Consider the following 21,294-nt stretch of genomic DNA (forward strand, 5'->3'; position numbering starts at 1 on the left):
TTAAGGGTATATACTTCTACAGTAGACTAAGCTAAACACAAAATCAAAAATACAGCAAGATATAAAAATTGGGCAAGGCTAATAGTGGCATGTACAGCTAGGACTGCCAACTATATTTCCTCCTAACATACTCTGAAGACATCAGAATTTTGCTAAACTTTACATGTTTCACATGAAACTTCCCATGCCTCATTTTCTGCCTCAGGAGAGAAAAGTCTTTCATGTGAAAAGAAGTCAGGCGTTTTCATAAAAGTTAATCAAAAAGGAGGAACTTTTAACAAAGGAAAACATTTCCCCAATATATTTATATGAAAAATTCATGACACTTTCATGTCTTATAATGAGAAATCTGTCTCTCCGGAAGGCTACCTTGACTTCAGAGGTGTGTTTTGCTAGTCTGAAAAATCCATGCTCCTCTGGGACAGAGCTGCTGTCCATGTGCTATATGCATCCAGACATGCAATCCTATCGATAATTATGCATCAAGCATATAACCATGGTTTGAAGAGTTTCCTGACTTTGAAGCAGTCAACAGTCAGCTTGGAAAACCTGCAAAAGCCAGGACTTCCCTGTCAGCTACACATGTTCTGAATGCTCCATGCATGCAATAGCTGTAGTTACTTCCTCTTCTTGATCTAACCACAGTAGTCCAAAAAAAAAAATGGATTTAATTAAGAGCCAAGAAGGAATCAAGCATTCTGCTCTCACAGTTCTTCATCTTAGTGCTTATCCTTTGTATGTCACAGCTGTGAGTATTGAGCAATCCCTCAGACTGTTCTAAGGAGAATGCAGTCTGTTTACAGAGCTGATAAGTGGGATTGTGCAACCACCACACTGGAAAACAATTCAGGACTCTAAGTAAGGCACCTTCAGTATTAACCAAGCGCTCCTGTTTCCATTTAGGATCAAACAAACCAAAAATTAATGCCATCTATAGCTACTGCAGCATATTTCCCTTCCTAAGACAGCATCAGTACCAGAAACTGGCATACTAATTTTACAGTTTTATTTGAAACCAAATACTGAAACATCTTAAAAGCACACTCAGTAATATAAATTAAGCATAAATTATGGTTGCACATAATGCTCACTGAACACAATTACAGAAAAGCAAGTAATTTTTTTTACATTCTATTTCATCACACTTGCATATTAAAAAGAGTAAGCAATATCTTAGTCTGAGTTTCAAATTTGCTGGAATAGTACTTACTAATAATTTGCATCTTAAAAGGCTGGATACTTTTTAAGGAGTTTTAGTTTGTTTTGGGAGAAAACTTAAGCTTTACTGAAAAATGGTATTGTTTTGTAAGGAAGCCAAAAAAAATCAGCTTAAGGCTTCAAAATTGTACTAGCAGTTTCAGCTTTCTACAAAAGGGTGTTTTTTTCACAGAAAGGGTTTTATAAAAACATTTTGTCTCTTCTTATTGAAAAAAATTTCATTTTCAGTGTAGAAAAATACCACCTTTTCCCAACAGTCCTAGCAATATCTGCTACTGTGCCAGCAATAGGTCATAAAATAACACATTTATATGTATATTAAATATATATAATTCAGGCTACCTGACTTATTAAGGTTCTCCTCATTTATGATTCAAGTTCAATGTTATAATATAGCAGCGTTATCTGTATCACATTACTCCCCTTTCCTTTTGTTTTCCTCTTAATTTTCTTCCTTTTGTAATATAAACTGCTAGACGAAGAAAACAACATTCTAGGGATACTTTTTTCCCTTGGAGATCTCCCGTTCAAATACTGAGCAGTGTTAACATCACTTATCGGATACTTTCTGACAGGATCACAACCCAGGCTGGTGTGGCCGCAGATCAGTGAATTTTGTTATTGGCGTTTTATTTGCTAAAGTCCAAAGGAATAAGGTAACAGGATCAGAAGTCACATCTGGCTATCCTACATAACACTGCTAGTGCAGAAAAATCCCCTGTCACTCCCTTGTCTTAGTAATGCTTAGGGTTTGCCTGTTTCTGGACTTTCAGTGGGCATGGAGATGAAATGGAGAGAAAAGGAAGGGCGTATTACGTGAAAGCATTGCTGTTTCTACACCTGGGGTGAACATTCCTCTCCACCACATCCCTTGGAGATGAAAAACACGCCTGAAGAAGAATGAAGCAGGGAGCACACACAAGCACTGCCATATCCACCATGTAATTCAAAGGAGGACTGACAACCACAGCAAGTTTCCATGAAGGATGTAGCTACTCCTTAAACCTTCACATGGGTTGTCAGCAGGAACACCAATCTACATTTGATATCCACCCCAGCAGGATAATTCACTTAATCCAACTCCGAGCTGTTCCTCTCAGGGGAAGGCTGAAGGCTGCAGTACCAGATGAGAGATAATCCTTGAGCCAGAATCAGGTGAGTCTATCTGCTGCACTGCTAAAACTAAACTACACTATCTACAAGCAAAACTTTTGGAATAAATATTACCAAAACCTTCTAACTCAGCTATGTTTTCATTAAGTGTCTGAATTGAAACTACCAGGGAAATTTTAAATACGAGCAATTTGAACCTGAAAAGTAATTCGCTATGTCAAAGTTTTCACAGACATTTATACCCATTGCTTGTAAGTGAAGATGATACCATTGCTCAGCCTAAATATAAAATCTTCATTACTATGCTATTCATGTTTCTATACATTTAAAATATCTGCAATTAGAGCTGATGGGATATTTTCAGTGAAACCAGCATTTTTGTAATATGTTGATTTGAAAACACCATGTATTATAGAAACAAAACTTACAAAGGATTCAGTTGGGGAAAAAATGACCTAAAAGCAGGTTTATATTGTGAATCTAGACTAGGTTTTCTTCTATCTATCCTAATGGGTCACTGAAGACTGTAAAGCAATCCTCTCCTGTGGGTAGCACTGGGGTCAGTGACTCTTGTGGCTTTTCAGAATACCTGGTGCGGAAATTGAAAATCTGTAAGATCTTGAAGCCTGCAGGTTATTTAAGTATAAATATATAATATTAAGGTATATATATACGGCCTCTAATCACCTTTGGTTCTGAGACAGACACCTTTCATTCCAACTAAAAGAAACAGCTTAGGTGAGAGGTCTGAAATGTGGACTATCATGACCAAATTGAAAAATAAATACATTTAAAATACATTGGAAGGAGAGAGACCATTTTCAAGAAATTTAAAACAATGCCTCCCCCTTCCTTAAACCATTAAGAATCCATCTTTAACATTAAAAAATTATCTTTATTACCTTGAGATTAAAAGCAGCATTGGTTGGTGTTATTTGTTACAAAAAGCTATTCATCTATATATTCTGGGCAAATTTCAGACATATAGAGGTTTGACCATACTGATTCAGTGGCCAGTTAACAGTGGTAAGGGTCAGAAATTACAGACAGATACTAACTTACTCTTCAGTACTTGCACATGGGAAAGTAAGAAAAAAATAAAACTGATAAAAGGGCTTGAAATTGTGGAGTTCAAAAATAGAAATCTCTAGTAAAATACTACTGATGATATGTTGAAATGGAAAGGAACAGAATACCCCATGCTACTTTCATTAAGTTGGCCTGTGACTCAGACTGGGTTGTTCAGCTTCCAACTTACAACAAATGCAACAATTTTATTTTTTGTTCTCTCACTGAAACATCCACACAAATTTTACTGACAGACTCCTTCAGCTGCTGAGCCATTCTCCAGCTGAGACAGCCACCTACACAAGTTCTGAATTCAGGCCAATAAATCTAACCACTTAGGAAATTAAGTGAGAAAGTCATTATACTCAAAATTTTCTTTCTTGAAACAGATGTTCCATCTTTTCCATGAATTTGTATTTTTATCATAATAAACACAAGCTTCATTTTATGACACTTAAGTATAGGAATTCAAGTCATGCTTTGATCAAATTCTAAAAATAGTCTTTATTTTTTTCCCTTTCCTTCTAGATGGGGCCAAGCAATGTGCTAAGCATTTCCTTCTGGAAGGAAATCTCCAACAAGTTTGCCTCTTTATTTTAAGCTACGCAGAAAACCAGATGTTTATTTAATTAAATCCACTCTCAAACATTGCATTCAGGGATTTTTTTTTTTTTTTTTTTTGTAGTTGTTGTTGGGAATCATTCAAAATACTGTTTGCTCTTATACATGCTCTGAAATTCTTACCATTTCAAGGACTAACCTTATGCTGTGTCTGAAAAGGATGCACATATTAAGATCAAGGCAGTTTGGCCAGATTGCACACCCTGTGGTTGCCATATGGTAACGGCAAACCTGATCAGCTAAAATACAATAAACACCATAAAACTCTAACAAAAACACCCTTTTAAGACAATAGCACTATTTCAGAGTTCAAGCAGAAGTGAAATCTTAAAATGAAATCTTGGAGGAGGGGGGGAGAGGGAAAAAAAAAAAGAAAGGAAAGAAAAAAAAAAGATGTTGGTATGAAATTACTATGTTACAGTTCAGAGAATACATTCTGAGCACAGAGACAGTAACTCTTTGTTTCACATGCTAATGTCCATATTTTTACCCTTTCTTCTTTATTGTTAACTTTGCTCATTAACATATTTCCAAAAAGAAAAACCTACTACTTACTGCTATATTTTTGACCAAGGATTCAGAAGAAACTTAATGTAGAAAAGCGGATTCCCTTTTCAGTGACAGAGGTTTGAGAACAGTAAGTTCTCAGCCAATTTATATGAGTAATAATGCACCGAGTTAATAATACTTTATACTTGAGTGTATTCACTAAATGGATTTGACAGCTATCTATGACTCAGGCACTGGAAGCAAGTAGAAGAATTTTAGCTACTATAGTGCAGTAGAAAACTCAATTGAAAATTTGAAAATAATCAAAGGAGGAAAGCAGTGATAGGCAATAAGGATTATTTAATAAATTTTGTTGCCCTAAAATATTCAGCAATATAAGCATTTAACTTGCTATTGCTTATATCATGAAGTTATCACACAAACACATCCAATGCATTTTAATGTTCAGATACCCTAACCTTTCCAAGTGACTGCTGGTGACAGCAAGTTCAAGCTAACTACAAGAAGAGACTTATTTTCACCTAATCAAGCAGCTGTTACGTGAGGTCAACTAGAGCTCCTTTCAATCACAACATTTAGAGGTTTACTTAATCTTAGTCCTTTCTTTTTCAAAATCCTACAAACCATACCATGGCATGACTACACACTGTCATTTGTCTTGAATTTTTTTAATTCTATTTTATTTCAGACTGAGGATTAAAAATAAATGCAGAAAGGTTTGTCTGAATACTGAGTAGCAATTATATAGCTTTTGTACTTGCTAAAATTCCTTCTCACGAGGCACAGTGTATTTTAGTGGAATTTCATAATGATCATCCTGTACCAAAAGATTACAGTGCCCTGAAATCCAGCATGAGATGATTTACCAGAAATGTAGTTCTTGAAAATGCTTGTACACAAAATAAGGAAAAAACCCTTAAGTGAAACATTTCAAATCTCACGAAGCACTGAAGAAACACGAATTTTGACTAAAGTAAAATCAGTCTCTTAATCCACATTTAGAATGAACCAAATCTTCCCACACTACTCAACTAACAACAAACCAAAGGTTTGCCTGAGTCCACTATCAGGAGATTTCACATGAAGCAGACAGGAAATAATTTTGCAGTGCCATGAGCAATATTTAGGAGGTCTTTGTTCAGGTCTATACTCCCTTCAGATAGTGGCTTGTTCTGCTGAATCCTCCTGGATGATAGCAATTAAATCCACTGCTGCAGAAGCAGAGCACATCCTTAGGCCAGCAAGTCCGAGAAACAGGAGGTATAGTAAGTAGGAGGTGTAGAGAACGAACTAAGCTGTGTAGAAACTATTTCTTGTTTCTGCTTTTTTACCTGTTACTATGAATATCTACTTAAAAGTTGACTCTTCTAGTCAATATTCTAATTTTTATTTTTCAGACTTCTTGGGGAACTCCAGCAGTTAATGTCCATCTAGGTCCACCTCAAGGCTTCCTCTGATTCCATGTCCCATCAGTGTCCTTAACCTTTTCTTTTCTCTGCTCTATACAAAGGCCATTTCCCACTGTATAGACTGAGACCCAGTCTTTCAGCAACCAGACTAACATGCAACAAATACATTTTTCTTATTATATATCCTAGCCTGCAAACCTCCCACAAAACTTAAAGAGATAAAAAACTCTAATTCTTAAGCAGTTTTCTTAGGAAGAAAAGTAGCATATTCGAGCAAAGTATTCAGAAAAGCAAAAAACAACTTCCATGTTGAAATCTGTTGCTTTAAGAAAACCTGTGTATCATTTTTTTTTTAAAAGTCAGTTTTGAATGTTTACTGTATGGGGTTTTTTTAAGGAATTTCACTTGTGTTTCCCTCCTACACCAGTGCAGACAGCTCAGACACTTCAGTACAAAACACGTAAGACAATTTGAAGATACATTCTCAGAATAATAGAAAAGGAAGATTTTGGTGCTACAACTACTTGATCTTGTTGTTTTCTTTGGGAAAGGTTGAATCTCTGTTTACTACTGAAAATTCTAACTCAGAAACAGACTTACTTTGCAAAGACCTTACTTCACAAAAGTTTACTGGAGTATTAATGCTCTTTCATTTGCAAACTCTTGATAAAAAACGTAAGTCTTACACACATTCTACTGAACATGTTTACATTACTTTAGCTCACTCAATAGTAAGGGACTACCTACAACCTGACAAAAACTTATGGACCATCAATAATTAATCAAAATTTTTTTCAACCAAAGTGCTGCTAGACAGGTATAGATAATAATAATAAATAATGGCCAGTCTTCGCGAGCGAAGATCCGGGGAAGGTCTTTACACCTTCCAGCCTGCGCATTGGATTTTTTAGGTGAGACACAGTGTGCGCAGAACTGAGCCCACCCTTTAATCCTAAGGTTCATCTGCCAGGGCCAAGCGAGCTTGGACGGTGGCAGCGAGGTCCTTAGGACGTAGGTGGGTTGCCTTTAAGGGCTAACGAGCCCCACCTGCCCGGGAGTGGCCCTGACCGGGAATCGAACCCGGGTCTCCGCGGTGATAGCGCGGTGCCTTTACCACTAGACCACCAGGGCCTGGACAGGTATAGACAGCAGTAAAATCAGATCAGCAGTTCAATTAGGATTTATAGATGTGTATGTAAGCAGTTCAATTAGGATTTATAGATGTGTATGTACACATACATGTTCACATAGACAATTGATACTCCAAGGCAAACACTAAATAATAATTAACCTCCTTCCTGGAAGTCTGTTATTTTATACAGCAGTGCTCAGTCATGGACAACACTTCATTTACAGAGCAGACCTCAAATAAGAACTGTGATTTCAAAGAACTGAGGAGTTGATAGTACCTCAGGATCGCAAAAACAGTGCAATACATACTTGTTGAAGACTGTTACTCCCTCCTCAACATACAAAGCAATAAACATCATGACAGTACCTCCCATCCTTCAACATGAGACTGCCATTCTTCCAAAAACTCTAATTTTTCCATTTGTCTTTTGGCTTCGTTTATGTTGGAACAGACAGCCTTCATTGCCTGGAGGGCTTCCATTAGGGCCGCATAGTCACTGTGCTTCCTTGGAGTCCGCTTCAGTAATTCCTATTGAGACATTAAAAAAACAAACAAAACAAAACAAAACAAAACAAAGAAAGAAAGAAAGAAAAAAGAAACCTGTCTTTGATCTCTAAATGTACATTACAGGAGACTTAAATCAACCAGCATACAAAATCAAAAAGTAGCCATGCTCCTCTTTTACTAGGTGGAAAAATAGTAAACCCTCCAGCATTGTGTGTACTAAAAGGGTAATTAATTACTAAGAATAAATAATCATCATGACCAAGGAAGAAGTTTGCATTTCAGCTACTTTCTTCCCCAGCAATGTTTTTTCATTTGAGCTTTGCATTTTAGGCGGGGTTATTGTTAGCTTGTTTTCGTATTCCCCAGGATGGAACTGTTCAACAGCAAGGATAACAGTTCTGCTTAAAAAACATTAGTTTACTCATGCAAAATTAACACCTGCCTTTCCCGCAACTCAGGGCAAAAAACCCCATTCCTTTAGCTCCAAACTATTGTTTAATCTAGTGCAATATACAATACAACAAAGTACAGAACAACAGCTTAGGTGACTCACTGATTTCAGATGGTTACTTGTACTGGCAGCCATACTGATAAACAAAAGCAGAGTTGCCAGCATTCGAGATTTCCCGTCTCAAGCTATCAAGTACCCATATACAGCTGGACTGACTCAGGACAGCCTTCAGCGCATACCCTGACTGACGTGTGGGTAACAATCCTCTGGAGCCCTAACCCTGCGGCCACCACACCCTGTATTTAAATTTATTTAACATAAATATATTCATTTCATTGCCTCATAGAATAATTCATTAGTCATTTTCCCCTGTTTTGTCTGTAGAGCCTTCATTCAAAAAACAGAAGAGAAAAAATAATTTTAAAATAGACCAAGGGAACTATAAAGTCAGAGACATCTGGGATGACTCACACCTCATTGTAACTATTATATTCTTTAACTTATTTTTAAAACCTTTATTTTAACATGGTTGTTTTTAGACTTTTTTATGTCCTACGTCTTCAAAACTGGTAATCTTTCATATCTAAACTCACACATGCACTGTGAAAAATACTATCCAATAATCATGTCTCCAGTAGCTTCTAGAGCAGAATCTGCTCTGGTTTTCCTCTCATAGTTTGGAACAATAAAGCATATTAGACCTTAATTTGTTAAGTAAAAATTTGTTTTGAATATTACTTTCCTGTATTATTTCTGTTCAACCACGGAGAGGCCACCTTACAACTAGATGCAGAATGGAGCTAATCATTTTGATCCAGCCAAACTCCTCAGTTCTTTCATTACTGCTGTCAGAAGACTTGCCACTAGCTTTAATGACAGTCTGGGCCCAATATCTTAATGAAGAGATAGATCACTGTGTAAAGAGATTTTTCCTGGAGTTCGGAAACATGCTTAGCAACCAGTTTTATACAGGAAGTATAAAGTCCTAAATAAAAAACTTGTAAGTACCTTCAAAAGAAGGGGATACTTGCATATTCTCTGTATCGGAGTTACGAGATATCCTTCCAATGGTACGTCTGTGTTCTTGCGTCCTCCAAGGAGCATGCAGTTCTGGAGCGGGAACAGTTTCACAAATGTTTGAAAAAATCCCAAAAACGTTATAAGAAATAAAGACAAGGGCACACGTATACAGCAATACTGACTAAACTATACATAAATTATATACTTATGCATAAGGAGGGAGATTTGCAGGACTGTCAAAAGTACAGGCTTGAACACATGCATAGGTGGGTACACTGACTATCATACACGACAAGGAAGTCACAACATTATGCAGACATCTCTCTAGGTACCTTCTTCATCCAGTCTGATGAAGAGAGAGTGCTTTTTTTTTGAACTTTAAAAGACAGTAAATAAAATGCTCAAAATATGCTTTTAACCTTCAACAAGCAAAAATAAAAATAATTCAGGGTGACCACTATAGGTGGTGTTGTTTCTAAAAAGTGTTTGCAATGTTGACTAGCATAAAAGGTGGTTTGAAGGTTTAAACGTGGTCATCCCAATATACAGCTCTAAAATGTGATATGCAATGAATAAATTATCCTTAAGTCATGGGCAAAAGACTATTAAAGTTTCAACAAGACGTCTGATTATGGAAGCAGAGAGTAAATGAAATATTGGGTAGAAGCATCCATGAAAGAGCAGCTGAGAGACAGAAAAGAATAAGGGCTTTTTGGGATAAGAAAACATGCAAGGGACATCACAGTAAATATTTGGAATTGCTGGAATTAAATTGTAAGTACATAAAGACCTAGAGTAATAATGACAATTACTTTATGGAGAGATCAGAAGGAATTGTGATGCAATGCTATGAGATAATCTACAGCTTCAAAGAGCAAGTTGTCTAAACTGAGGACACTAAACAACAGTAGTTTAAGACAGCCAGACGGTATGCTGATACAGGCCACAAATCCAGATGCAGAATCATTGTTGATGGAATAGAGGCTACAGAACTGGGTGGCTGCCCTACTCAGCACATAACACACATACCCTATCCCCAGAGCTGCCATGGGGGTCTCCACACCCACTCTTAAGTCTCTGCTTTATGCTCACGGTTAACCAGCTTTTGTCTTAGCCTAAAGGATTCCTTATCCTAAAGGGTCTTGCTTAACCTGTCAGTGCAAAAGCTCTACTGATAAAGATAATGGCAATGCAGACTACAGGTTTATAGAATGTCACTATATTCAAAGGCACAAAATTATTTACAGATACCCACATATCTAATGACCTGACTGTTCTGTCTGGCTAGAAGGTTTTAACCCTATTTTCAAACTGTAGAGTCAGATATCTTGTTTTCTAGGTTAGACTGCTGCCACTTAATCTTACAGACATGTCCCAAATCTATGAGGAACCCAAAACAGATGTGGAAGCCCTTTGCATGTGCCCCCAAGTACACGACACTGACTGCCCTAAGTGCACACTGATCTTCCTCTCTCACAAAACAAGGTCTTTACAGTATTTCTCCACAAATGGAGAAAACACATGTCTCTGTAGTCAGCATTTACCCTTTCTTCTTGAGTCTGGCCATGCTGCTCCCAGTACAAGAACCATGTGTATGAAGCCCCTCAGTCTGGGGCAAGGTGAAGGGTATTGCGTCAACCACTGACGAAAAAAAAAAGGGCAACTTTGAAGCTCCTTTTAACTATGAATGGAACATGGCTGAATTGGAGATTCTCAGTAAAATGGGATATGGTACTTCATGTCACCCAGTACTCCCCACAATAAGGATATTCACGCACTGCTCATTAACTTGGCTGTAAGTGCAGCTATGGAGTCAGAGCTGACATTTTTCAAAAAATTAGGGAGCTGCAACAGGACAACTTCACCACGAACTTTGTCAACAGCTGCAGTGAAACCCTACTACATGTTAAAAATAATTATTAAAATTAAATAAAACTTATGATACTGTTAGCATTGGCAGAATCTTTTAAAACATATCTGTGATGCTCTGCTGATAAAGCCATTTGATCTCCATTCTCAAATAATAAACAAATCTGATCCCTCCGAAATTTGATAGCATATCCATGGGCACCTTCTCAGGTATTTAAGTCCCAATATAGTAAGCTCCACATTTTAAAGCTAATCTTGTTCCCACAGGACACCCCGGAAGAAACACAAAAATCATTGCACACTGAATCTGTCTTTTAACAACTAATGTCAACTATTAACAAACAAAGCATTTACATGGAAATTGGTTTTGCTGTTGAAAATCCATGAGGACTGTCATACTTAACATTTAAAAACTTCTCCTTATTTGTCTTATAAAGTGAAAGACTAACTGTGTGGTCATATCTCTCAACTTCAGATTAAGTTAGTGCCTAAGATCAGGATGGTTACTCTATGATCCATAATAAAACATTTCCCTGTCTACAGCAGAACGTAGATCTTCTCTTCACAAGTTCTGATGAGCCCTTCAGCTTCCTTTCTGTAACTCCTTTCCCTATCCCTCCTCACATATCTTCTATTCTTTTTCCTTTCTACAGATTCACACCCTTGTCTCCTGACCAGCATGCTCAAGGCACGTTGCCTAATGCTGTATTACCCACACATCCAAGCGCAGTAGTGAAAATATGATGTACACACGCCCTTCTGGAAACATTACCCACAACTAAAACTATCTGCTAACCACTTGCAGGTGTGCCTGTACTTGTAGCATGGTGGAGGTGACACTGCTAACGATTCACTGCCCACCCAAAACATATAAGGCTAGAATACCAATTCCAAGTTTATTTACCAAAAGAAAAGTCCGCACTGTTCTTATTTTGTTCAGGTCAAGCAGAACTTTCTGTGCCTTCTCGTGGTTACTACAGTATTCATCATAGATACGGAATTTCTCTTTCTGCAGAAACAAAAAAAGACATGGTTTTTCACTTGTCACTTTGATAATTTTTTTTTTAATTAATAAAACATGGCACAAACACTTTTCAGTGTTGAATAGCGAATATAGTCTTCACTCTAGAAGGTCAGCTCTTCTTCCTACATTCATTATTTGAGGTCTAGTCTCAAATTAGAATTATGAACAGTCTGGAAGCACTATTTGGTTATTTCAGTCATAGATTCATAGAATACCAGGTTGAAATAGACCTCAAGGATCATCTGGTCCAACCTTTCTTGGCAAAATCACAGTCTAGACAAGATGTCCCAGCACCCTGTCCAGCTGAATCTTAAAAGTGTCCAGTGTTGGGAAATGCACCACTTCCCTGGGAAGATTATTCCAATGGCAAATTCTTCTCATTGTGAAAAGTTTTCCTCCTATGTCCAACTGGAATTTCCCCAGGAGTAAATTGTACCCATTATCCCCCCTACTATCCATGTGACTCTGTAAAAAGAGAGTCTCCATTTTCACAGCCACTTTTTAAATACTGGAACATAGTGATAAAGTCTCCCCAAAGCCTTTATTTTCTCATGTCTGAACAACCCAGTTCTCTCAGACAGACATATGGCAGACTTCCCAGTCCTCTGATCATATTTGTGGCCCGTCTCTTGACCCTCTCCAGACTGTCCACATCTCTTTTGTATAGCCAGGACCAAAACTGAACAGAGTATTCCAGGTGTGGCCTGACAAGCACTGAGAAGAGTATGATAATGACTTCTTTATCTCTGCTGGTGATGCAACCAATCATCCTGTATATCCCAGCCTGTGTGGTACTCCTGGATTATGTTTTCCTAAGTGCAAGACTTTGAATTTCATATGGTTTTGCTGAAAAATTTCAGAGGCTAGACTACCACAAACACACAGGATAAAACACACGTGAAGAAAATGCACAGTGAGTGGCTAATTTGCTGACATTATTACCCAATTTCTCTGCAAACATTTGTTTTCAAATATGATCCATTCTTCTGCCGAGCTAAAAACTGATGTTACTCAACTTCTGTAAAATGTTTCCACAAAACATTAACAGTTTTCTCCTCCCAAAATGAATAATCAAAAACTTAACAAACAAATGGGATTATAACCAGAGATAACAATGAAACCTAGACTTTTTGCTAGGACTACAACTGAAAGAAAACTAATTTGTCCTGATTTTTCAAAGGTCTGTAACACTAACATCCTTGTTTTGCTCAAATAGGAAAAATCATACTCCTAGAAACCAATTACTACAGGGCCTACATAATTGTGGAGGTACTGCAGATGTCAGAAGCAAAAGAACTTCATAATCCAGAACCATGGAGGTTATTTTACCCAGTGTCGTGGTTTTGCCCAGCAGCCCATCCCTGGGGCTGAGGATGGTTTTGTCCAGGTGATTTCCGGACAAAAAACCAATCAAAAAGTTCAGTTACGCCTTTGCTAATTACATCTTTAAGAAAACGGAAGAGAAGGTTGTGGCGCAGTTGAAATTAGGGGCAGCAACCATGTAGAAGGGTAGCGGGCCCGAGGAGGGCCAAGGCCCCCTCCTCCCCGGCTTGGGCCGGGGGGGGGGCAGGTGTAGTACTGAAGCCTCCCTTCTCTCTTGTGAGAGAGTGAAGAAAAAAAAAGGTTTAAAAGACGAACTACTGAGATGAGAAACCGCTGTAGAAGAATTCCAGCCATGAGATAAGAGAACTTCCAAGGTCAAAGCTGCAGTCGCAGGAGAGAGAAGAAAAGTTCGAAGGGGGGAGAGCTGCTGTTTTTCTCCTTTTCGCTCTCCCTCCCTTCAACAGGATAAAGACTGAAAAATAAAACCCTGCCACCTGTAGAAGTTTGTTGGGGTGAAGAAACCCCGTACGGCTCACAGAAGAACTTGTGGATGCACCAGAGATTTGTGACTTTAACAGAAAAAGAAAGCCTTATGCTGAAGTAAAAGCGGCTCAGATGAGGCAGAGTCCTGTTAAAGACTTTGTGACTCTCGAAAAGGACGATGCTTATGCTAGAGCGAGACGACTCAGATAAGCTTGGGATCTCAGTGAGAGATCCATGCTGCTAGTGCTGGAAATTTGTGACCCTGAGAGAACCTACGCTGGAACACAAAACGGTTCAGGTAGGGATGTTGGGATCCATGTGTGGGATCCATGCTGCTGGTGCTAGAAATTTGTAACCCTGAGAGAACCTACGCTGGAACAGAAAATGGCTCAAGTGGGATATTGGGATCCGAGTAAGGGATCCAGACTAGACTCATACCGAGAAGTCAATCAAGGACTGTTCTCCCATGGGGAGGGACCTCCATAGGGAAACAGGGGTGAACTCTTAAACCATTATCCCCTGTAACCCTGTGGAAGAAGATCCATAGTAAGCAAGTGTCCCCTTGCAAGTCTATGGAAAGAGACCCTTCAGGACCTGGGTAACCCTCAGCCTTCGGTTTTAACCCAGGAGGGGGGTAGGCCCAGCCCTGGAAACCAACACAGAATAAGAGAAAGATAAAGAAGTTCCAACTGCGACGAAAGTGCTGCAGAGTTACTCGAGAGAAAGAGAGAACTAGAATTCTGAGAACAAAAAAAGACTGCTTCTCCTCCTTGGACTGATATAAAGGGAGGTGGGGGGAGAAGTATCTTTTGTAAATACATAATACCTTTTACTCAAGTAGAATTGTTGTAAATATAATTCTTTAGTTTTAGTTTGTTAATAATAAATACTCATACTTTTTTTAATTCAGTCTCTTTTTATCTGCATAAACCTTCTCTCAACTAATAGTAATTGTATGGGGGTATAAAAATAAATTGAGCCAGGACAAAACCACGACACCCAGCATATGCAATCCTTTGTTAAATATTCACATTTTTTCATAGCATCAAAGGGGAATAAAAAGATAGCACAGTGCTACTTTTACTGATTCATGAAACCCTGATCCTTGTACCTCATCTCACATACAGGCAGAAGTTTTGCCCAAGCTGCAGGGTTCTGTTTGGCAGCCTGGGCTAAGTTGGTGAAAATAAAAATGATGAAACAGCAAAAGTTAGCCAATTTGATATGTTCCTTTTTCATTCTCCTCCCTTTTTTTTTTTTTTTTTTTGATTGGAAATGACAGTAACTAAGAGATAACTTGTGAGTACTCTACATTACACAATCAAGTCATATTTAATCTCCATGACTATGTACACTTATCATCACGACAGCAACTAATAAATACAAAAACTAAAGGAAAAACATTATACAAGGCTGTAATAAAAGATAGCGTACATAATTCAGAAAGCAGGTTCCAACTTCATGCTGTGCATTAGGTTCTGGTTGTAAACACTCCTCCACCAGGGACAGGAAGTTTTTGTGAACTGCAAGAATATCTTCAATATTTGAAAACAACATCTGCAACGGAATAAAACATATGTAAATGAAATATCAGATACAAAACAGAAAAAATATGCATTTAGGATACTAACCTTAACTGTCTCTTCTGTGACATTTTTATCCTCTTTGGCTGCAGCACGTTGGATCATTCGGTGAAGAAAAGCCTGCATGAAACAAGACAAATACGAAAAAAGTTATTTCAGGAAGACTTGAACAACTTCTGGCATGTTATGCTTTAATTTGTTTTCCAAATTTGACATAGAGTGACATTAGAATATTATCTAAAATCTAAACCAAGTATTTTATTTATAAAGCATTTTGTTATTCTGACGTAGTGTTAAAAAGAGTTAAACAGTGAAATATTCATGAAGTTGCGAAACTGAGCACTCTCTGAAGTACCATTCCATCCTGCACTCATATTACAATCAAGGAAGAGCACAATGGATCAATTTTCAAAATCTTACTCTAGCACTTTACAAATTGAGTACATGACAAGCCAAAATACGCTGCTAATTTCCAAGTTAAACTAATCAGGAGATACTATTATGAAATGTAACTTTTACCATAGCAACCTCAAGTCAGATTTCAGATGCATTAATAATCAAACCTATTGTAAAGTAAATTGGCTTAAACAACAGTCAATTGCACCTGGTTTTGCTTAATGAAATCGCTTCCCTCTTCCCTCCCCAGGAAACCAATCCCCGGGGATCAAATGAGAAAATAGTAATACCACCAAGGAAATACCAAAATACTAAGTTTTCTTTTGTTTTACATTCAAGAACTGGACACAAAAAGAGGAAGATATGTACAATAAGTCATTCCAAAAGAAATAAATATCTCAGGTGCAAAGAATAGAATTAATTTTTATTAATTCAATTCATTACAAAGACATGGGTATGTTCTGAAAAATATCTACACACTATAGATATTTAAAATCTTACACTGATAATTCTTCACACAGACACATATTCCTTAGTCATTAAAACCTGGCAGCACAAGTGCACCAATGTCATATCTTTCATAGACATTTCAGTCACTGTTCATTGTACACTGTACATTAGCTCATCTAAATTCTGTCGTGGTGCAAATTCCATAAAATAGACAATAAATAACCCCTGTGTGGAAAGATAGCAGTCACAGCAACCCCTTTTTCTCTCCGCTGGCACTTAAACATTTTTATTCCCAAGCAGCAGATCCTTTCTCTGCTGAAGAGGACTATGTAGCTGGCATCACACATTTTTATTACTGAAGAGTCAAATCTAGTTATCCAGGACATAAACTGAATTAAGTTTGGAATACTGCCAGCATACTGTATGTTTCCTATCACCCTCTACAATGATGTAGATTTTCTAGTTCGTTAAACCCCTCTTTCTTTCTAACGTTTTATTGGTGCTAAAAAAAATGTCATTAACTCATTTGCAGCACTTAACTGTTTGTGGACAACAGCCCTTTATACTGTTCCTTGTTACGAATACCCTCAGGGGCTATGAAAAATCTGCTGTGTGCATCGCCTGCACACTCTACAACCAATCCCACAGAGAGTGAGAGCCTGCATGACTCCCAAGTTACTTTCTGGAAGTTTTCACTAAACCATGCAACCCTACTAAATATGCTTTAAAACTGAAGACGAAAAAAAATTACAAGAGCTACCCCTGAAACTCATGTCTATTTTTACTATCTGTAATTTCTCTCTGTTCACATTATTTCCCCACAGACCAAACATACTGCTCATCTGCACTCATGTCATGTCAGAAGATCCTCATTTCCTGTAGCTGTGAAGGAAGGTGAACATTAAGTTGGCTGAAGGTGAAACTGAGAAGGAACTGAGAGCTGAGGCATTAGTTATTCTCAAGTGATTCAAGACACTAGGCGAGAGTCATGAGGTCATGAAGAGTATAAATCAGCTGCAATAAACAGTTGTCCAAGCAGCACTGTCCCAGACATCACATCCGCAGAGGTTATCAGTAACTAAATCCAGGAAAATCCAAACTCTTGCAGAACCTGGACACAAACCACTAATTAAGGTAGGGATGCCTGGGATAACTTCAGTCCCTTCCAGAAACTTCGTGCAAGCCATGTAATATTTTTCTGTACTCATACTGTAGTGCTTGTGTAGTCATGACGCCAGTTTATCCCCAAGATTAGCCACCCGAATCACAGAATCATTACAGATTCATAGAATAGCCTGGGTTGGAAGGGACCTTTAAGATCATCTTATTCCAACCCCCTGACATGGGCAGGGACACCTTCCACTAGACCAGATTGCTCAGAGCTCCTCTGTTGTCCCTATCAATGCAGATTTGCTTCCTGAAAAAAAATAGTAACACTATGTCCCAAAAATCAATGGATGTGACCACTTGAATCTTTCAGGCACTTACATGAGAGCACTACAAAGCTACACATATTGCAAAATATTTGGAATAATCTCACATTTTCTAGGAAGAGCGCTATAAGAAAATTCAGGGGAATGCATATAGGGATGGAGATGTCTACCTCCATTCATGTGCCACCAAGATCAATCCTTGGTGGACTTCAACTGCTGGAGTGAGTAATGCAAAGCAATGATCCAGGTTTCCAGGATGCAAATCGCCTTACCAATTCCCTCCCTGGAACACGGAGACACCACTGACTTCATGCATGTAACTCCTCTCCACTAGGACTTTGCTAGGGAGAACAGACAGCCTTCATCAGGCAGGAGGATGGAGAAGTAATTGCTTTTTTACAGTGAAAGATAACCTTAATCCAGCACTGCAACTAAGAAAAGACAAAAGTCTCTGAACTTGTATGAACACATGGTAGGTCTGAGAGAGAGGTGACTATTCAAAAAATCTCCAGAATTATTTGAGCATCAACTGAGGAAAACCATGAACAATTCTTCAAAAATTAGTAAACAAAGAAAAAGCAGGTAATTTGTAGATAAAACCGTAAGGAGGATCCTACACAGAAATTACAGAGTTTAAAAGGAAAATAAGGATAGGTAGAAATCTACCCAGGAGCTCTCAGTTCCTCAGTTAATTGGAAAAAAATTATAATAGCTTTTGAAGATATACTACATAAAGTATTAATAATCATAGAAAAAAAACACCTGTAAAAAAAAATAAGTAAAATTGACATCTCAGCCAATTTAAGATTCATTAAAGAACTGGACGCAAAAAAAACAAACCAAACCAAAACAAACCAGCAAGAAGTTAAAAACTGCTCTGAAACAGCACTGAGTTGCTTCTAAAAATTCTACCGTTACTTAAGCATGCTCAGACTCATTACTGAGCATCACATTACATGAAGGAGCAAAGCAATCACAACAGACACACACGGAACAGATCCTGCTCCTCAACTGAGCAAACAACTCTAGAAATCGATTGTCATACATGATTCCCATTCTTAGACCAAAAAAAAGATTCATCTACGTTAGTGTAGATGTTTCATAACACAACATCAAACACAGAGAATAAGATATATCTCTGTGCCCCCCTGCATCCCAGACCATTGTCATCTAGTCCCTCAACTTTCTCAAAGCTTTTCAAGTTAATTCCAGTGTTTACCTTTACTTCCTTTCAATCTTAATTTTCTCAAGTAACAGCAAAGACACGTGGTCAAAACAGAACACAATTTTCCAAATTTTCATCTCGTGCCACCAGCATTCTAGCTACACTGCTGTAGTACAGGCATTCAACCTTGCGGCACTGCAAATGGAGATTCCCTGCTCCTGGCACTCTGCCAGCCAGACCATAGATGATTTCTCTTTTAAGAGATCTCCATGCAACATTTCAGAGCAGCACATTGGCTGGGTGCCATAAATCTTAAAGATCAGGTGAAGAGCAAACATAAAAGAGGATGTTTGTTATTTACATTAAAAAAACACACAAACACCCAGTTTTGTTTGCCAGTTTTTAGAACTGTTTATGGAAAACTCTGTCACTCTAGGAAGATCCTTGAGTCACTCAGAGTGCCACAATCCCTGCCTCCACAAAGTTTGACATTCAAATTACAAACCTAAATTTTCTAGACCATCCTTCTGGAAACTTCATTAACACAAAATAGCATCTGTATGATCAGCACATATCGGCTTTGGAGAAGAAATGCCTCACAATGCTGAGAAAATTCTAAACAGGAAGAGTCACATCTTAAGAAATTTGGTGAACTTTAGAAGTTTGACAATCTTGCAGACCAAAACATGAGGTGCCAACTGAGCCCTCTGGAGTAGGGGAGTACCTACACATTAAATATGTAACAGTTTAATACTGAAGTTTCCTAACTCCACTCAGGTCCTACTGGGGACATAAATGCCTCTATTTCTGGCTATGACTCAGAGTCCCTGTACCACGCTGCTAAGGAGAAGAGTAATTCACCTCTACCTTTGAGAAATGTGGCAAAAAATTACACTGATCATTTGGAGAAGATTCCATGCTAATAATATCAATGAAGATAATTACATCCTTTTTTCATGACTGTGTATTTATTACCCAAAAACTATTGTTACATACTTCCTGTACTACTCCCTGTTCTTTTTACCCTTTACCTGACATTGCAGTAACACAGTACAGGAAACACTGGGAGTGAAAATTAAAACACAAAACACTGAAAATTCAAAGAATTATAAAAGAATCTGGGTTTTATGCCAAATAAACACTAATGTGTTTGCCCGTCTGCTGGTCTGCTGCCATTTTGTGAGGCTGCATTTTTTACAGAGAACACACACTGGGTTCCTGTTATGGGGATTTTGACTTCTGGTCTTATCAAAATAAGAGTAGCATTGTTGGTTGTTTGGTGGGGTTTTTTTCTCCATAGTTGCTCTGTGTGTTGGGGAAAAAAAAAAAAAAAAAAAAAAAAGAAAAAACCTACCACCGCTGCAGATAGCACATGGAGCTGCCAATAGTACAAATGACTTCTCTGACATCTGGAATGAAATCAGGGAAAACAAAGAAGTCTGCCTGCAGAAGACTCCCAGGGCACAAAGAGCTTTTGCCTTCTTGACAGATAAAAAGTTAAGTCCTGAAATTATGTCAGAGCACCTGGATCACAAAACAAATGCAACTAGTCTTCTGAAAGCAATCCTACTTTTTTGAGCCTAGAAATAAATATTGGGTTTTATTTGAGAGAAGAATTTTTAAAAAGTTACTTATTTTTCTCCCTCAGACTTTTAACAGTGTTTCTACCTTTAAATCTATAATGCCATAAACAAAACCAAGGTGGATTGCAAAAAGCATACATATTATTACTAGGTTAAATTCCTGTACATTTTCACTTTAGGAAACTAAAGTGCCCAAACTATCATATTGAAGTCTGCTGAATAAAGCTAGCAAGTTGTTTTGTACATTAAAACCAAATGCAATTTGATTTTGCACAGTGTCAAAAGACAAAATCCTAAAAGAAACTCACAATAAGGAAAATGTTCATATTTTTATACAAAAATGTTAAGTCTATGGTAAGAGGCTCATCTTCACAAATTTAGAACATAAAGCTGAAATACCTGTGGTTTCTCTTTATATTCTTCATGTATCTATAGGCATCTGGATGGTGGAAAATATTCTGGTTTTTCACAATAGTCCCAGAAGAACACTACAGCAGTTTTGTTGAAGCACTTTTGTTTGATTTTGACCAAAAAAAAAAAAAAAAATCAATAGAGAAGACTCCAGCAGCAATAGCAGCTGTGGCAAACACTGTGTACTTACTCTCCTCTTCCCATTAACCTATGCCAGAAGCAGTGGCAGTAGCTGCTCAGACTGGCTGCTGGTACTGAACAAAAGACTCTTCTTCTCTCTCCAATGATTCACCAGCTGAGGCACCACCTGTTTCTCCCATCTTGCCTGCAGGATTGGATGAATCACAACCAGCAGCAAGAGCATCAGCCAAGGTCAGATACATTCTTTCTCCCTACTGTACCTAGAGCCACTTTCAAAGCTGGCTTCACATTCTGATACCTATAAGTACAGAACAGATGGATCACATCTGCAATACTTTCCATTCTAGTGCTAATTTCCTTTCACAACTAACCAAACTATTCCCT

At 37.9% G+C, this 21,294-nt stretch overlaps 1 protein-coding gene and 1 non-coding gene across 3 annotated transcripts in view; both read right to left on the reverse strand.

The window, feature by feature from the left end:
- Window positions 1–21,294, reverse strand: part of PREX2 (phosphatidylinositol-3,4,5-trisphosphate dependent Rac exchange factor 2) — a 171,171-nt gene that overhangs the window by 109,604 nt on the left and 40,273 nt on the right. For both annotated transcript variants that reach the window (XM_050316271.1, XM_050316280.1), the window contains exons 2-6: window positions 15,380–15,451; window positions 15,183–15,305; window positions 11,823–11,927; window positions 9,038–9,139; window positions 7,438–7,599 (exon numbers count right to left, since the gene is read on the reverse strand). In XM_050316271.1, coding sequence (XP_050172228.1) covers window positions 7,438–7,599; window positions 9,038–9,139; window positions 11,823–11,927; window positions 15,183–15,305; window positions 15,380–15,451 — 564 coding nt within the window. The remainder of the gene's footprint in view (window positions 1–7,437; window positions 7,600–9,037; window positions 9,140–11,822; window positions 11,928–15,182; window positions 15,306–15,379; window positions 15,452–21,294) is intronic.
- On the reverse strand, window positions 6,999–7,070 carry TRNAD-AUC (transfer RNA aspartic acid (anticodon AUC)). The gene has a single exon. It is a non-coding gene; the product is annotated as a tRNA-Asp (tRNA).

The sequence above is a fragment of the Myiozetetes cayanensis genome, unplaced genomic scaffold (assembly GCF_022539395.1).
Source record: "Myiozetetes cayanensis isolate MyiCay16 unplaced genomic scaffold, myiCay2020 scf1, whole genome shotgun sequence".
NCBI lineage: Eukaryota > Metazoa > Chordata > Aves > Passeriformes > Tyrannidae > Myiozetetes > Myiozetetes cayanensis.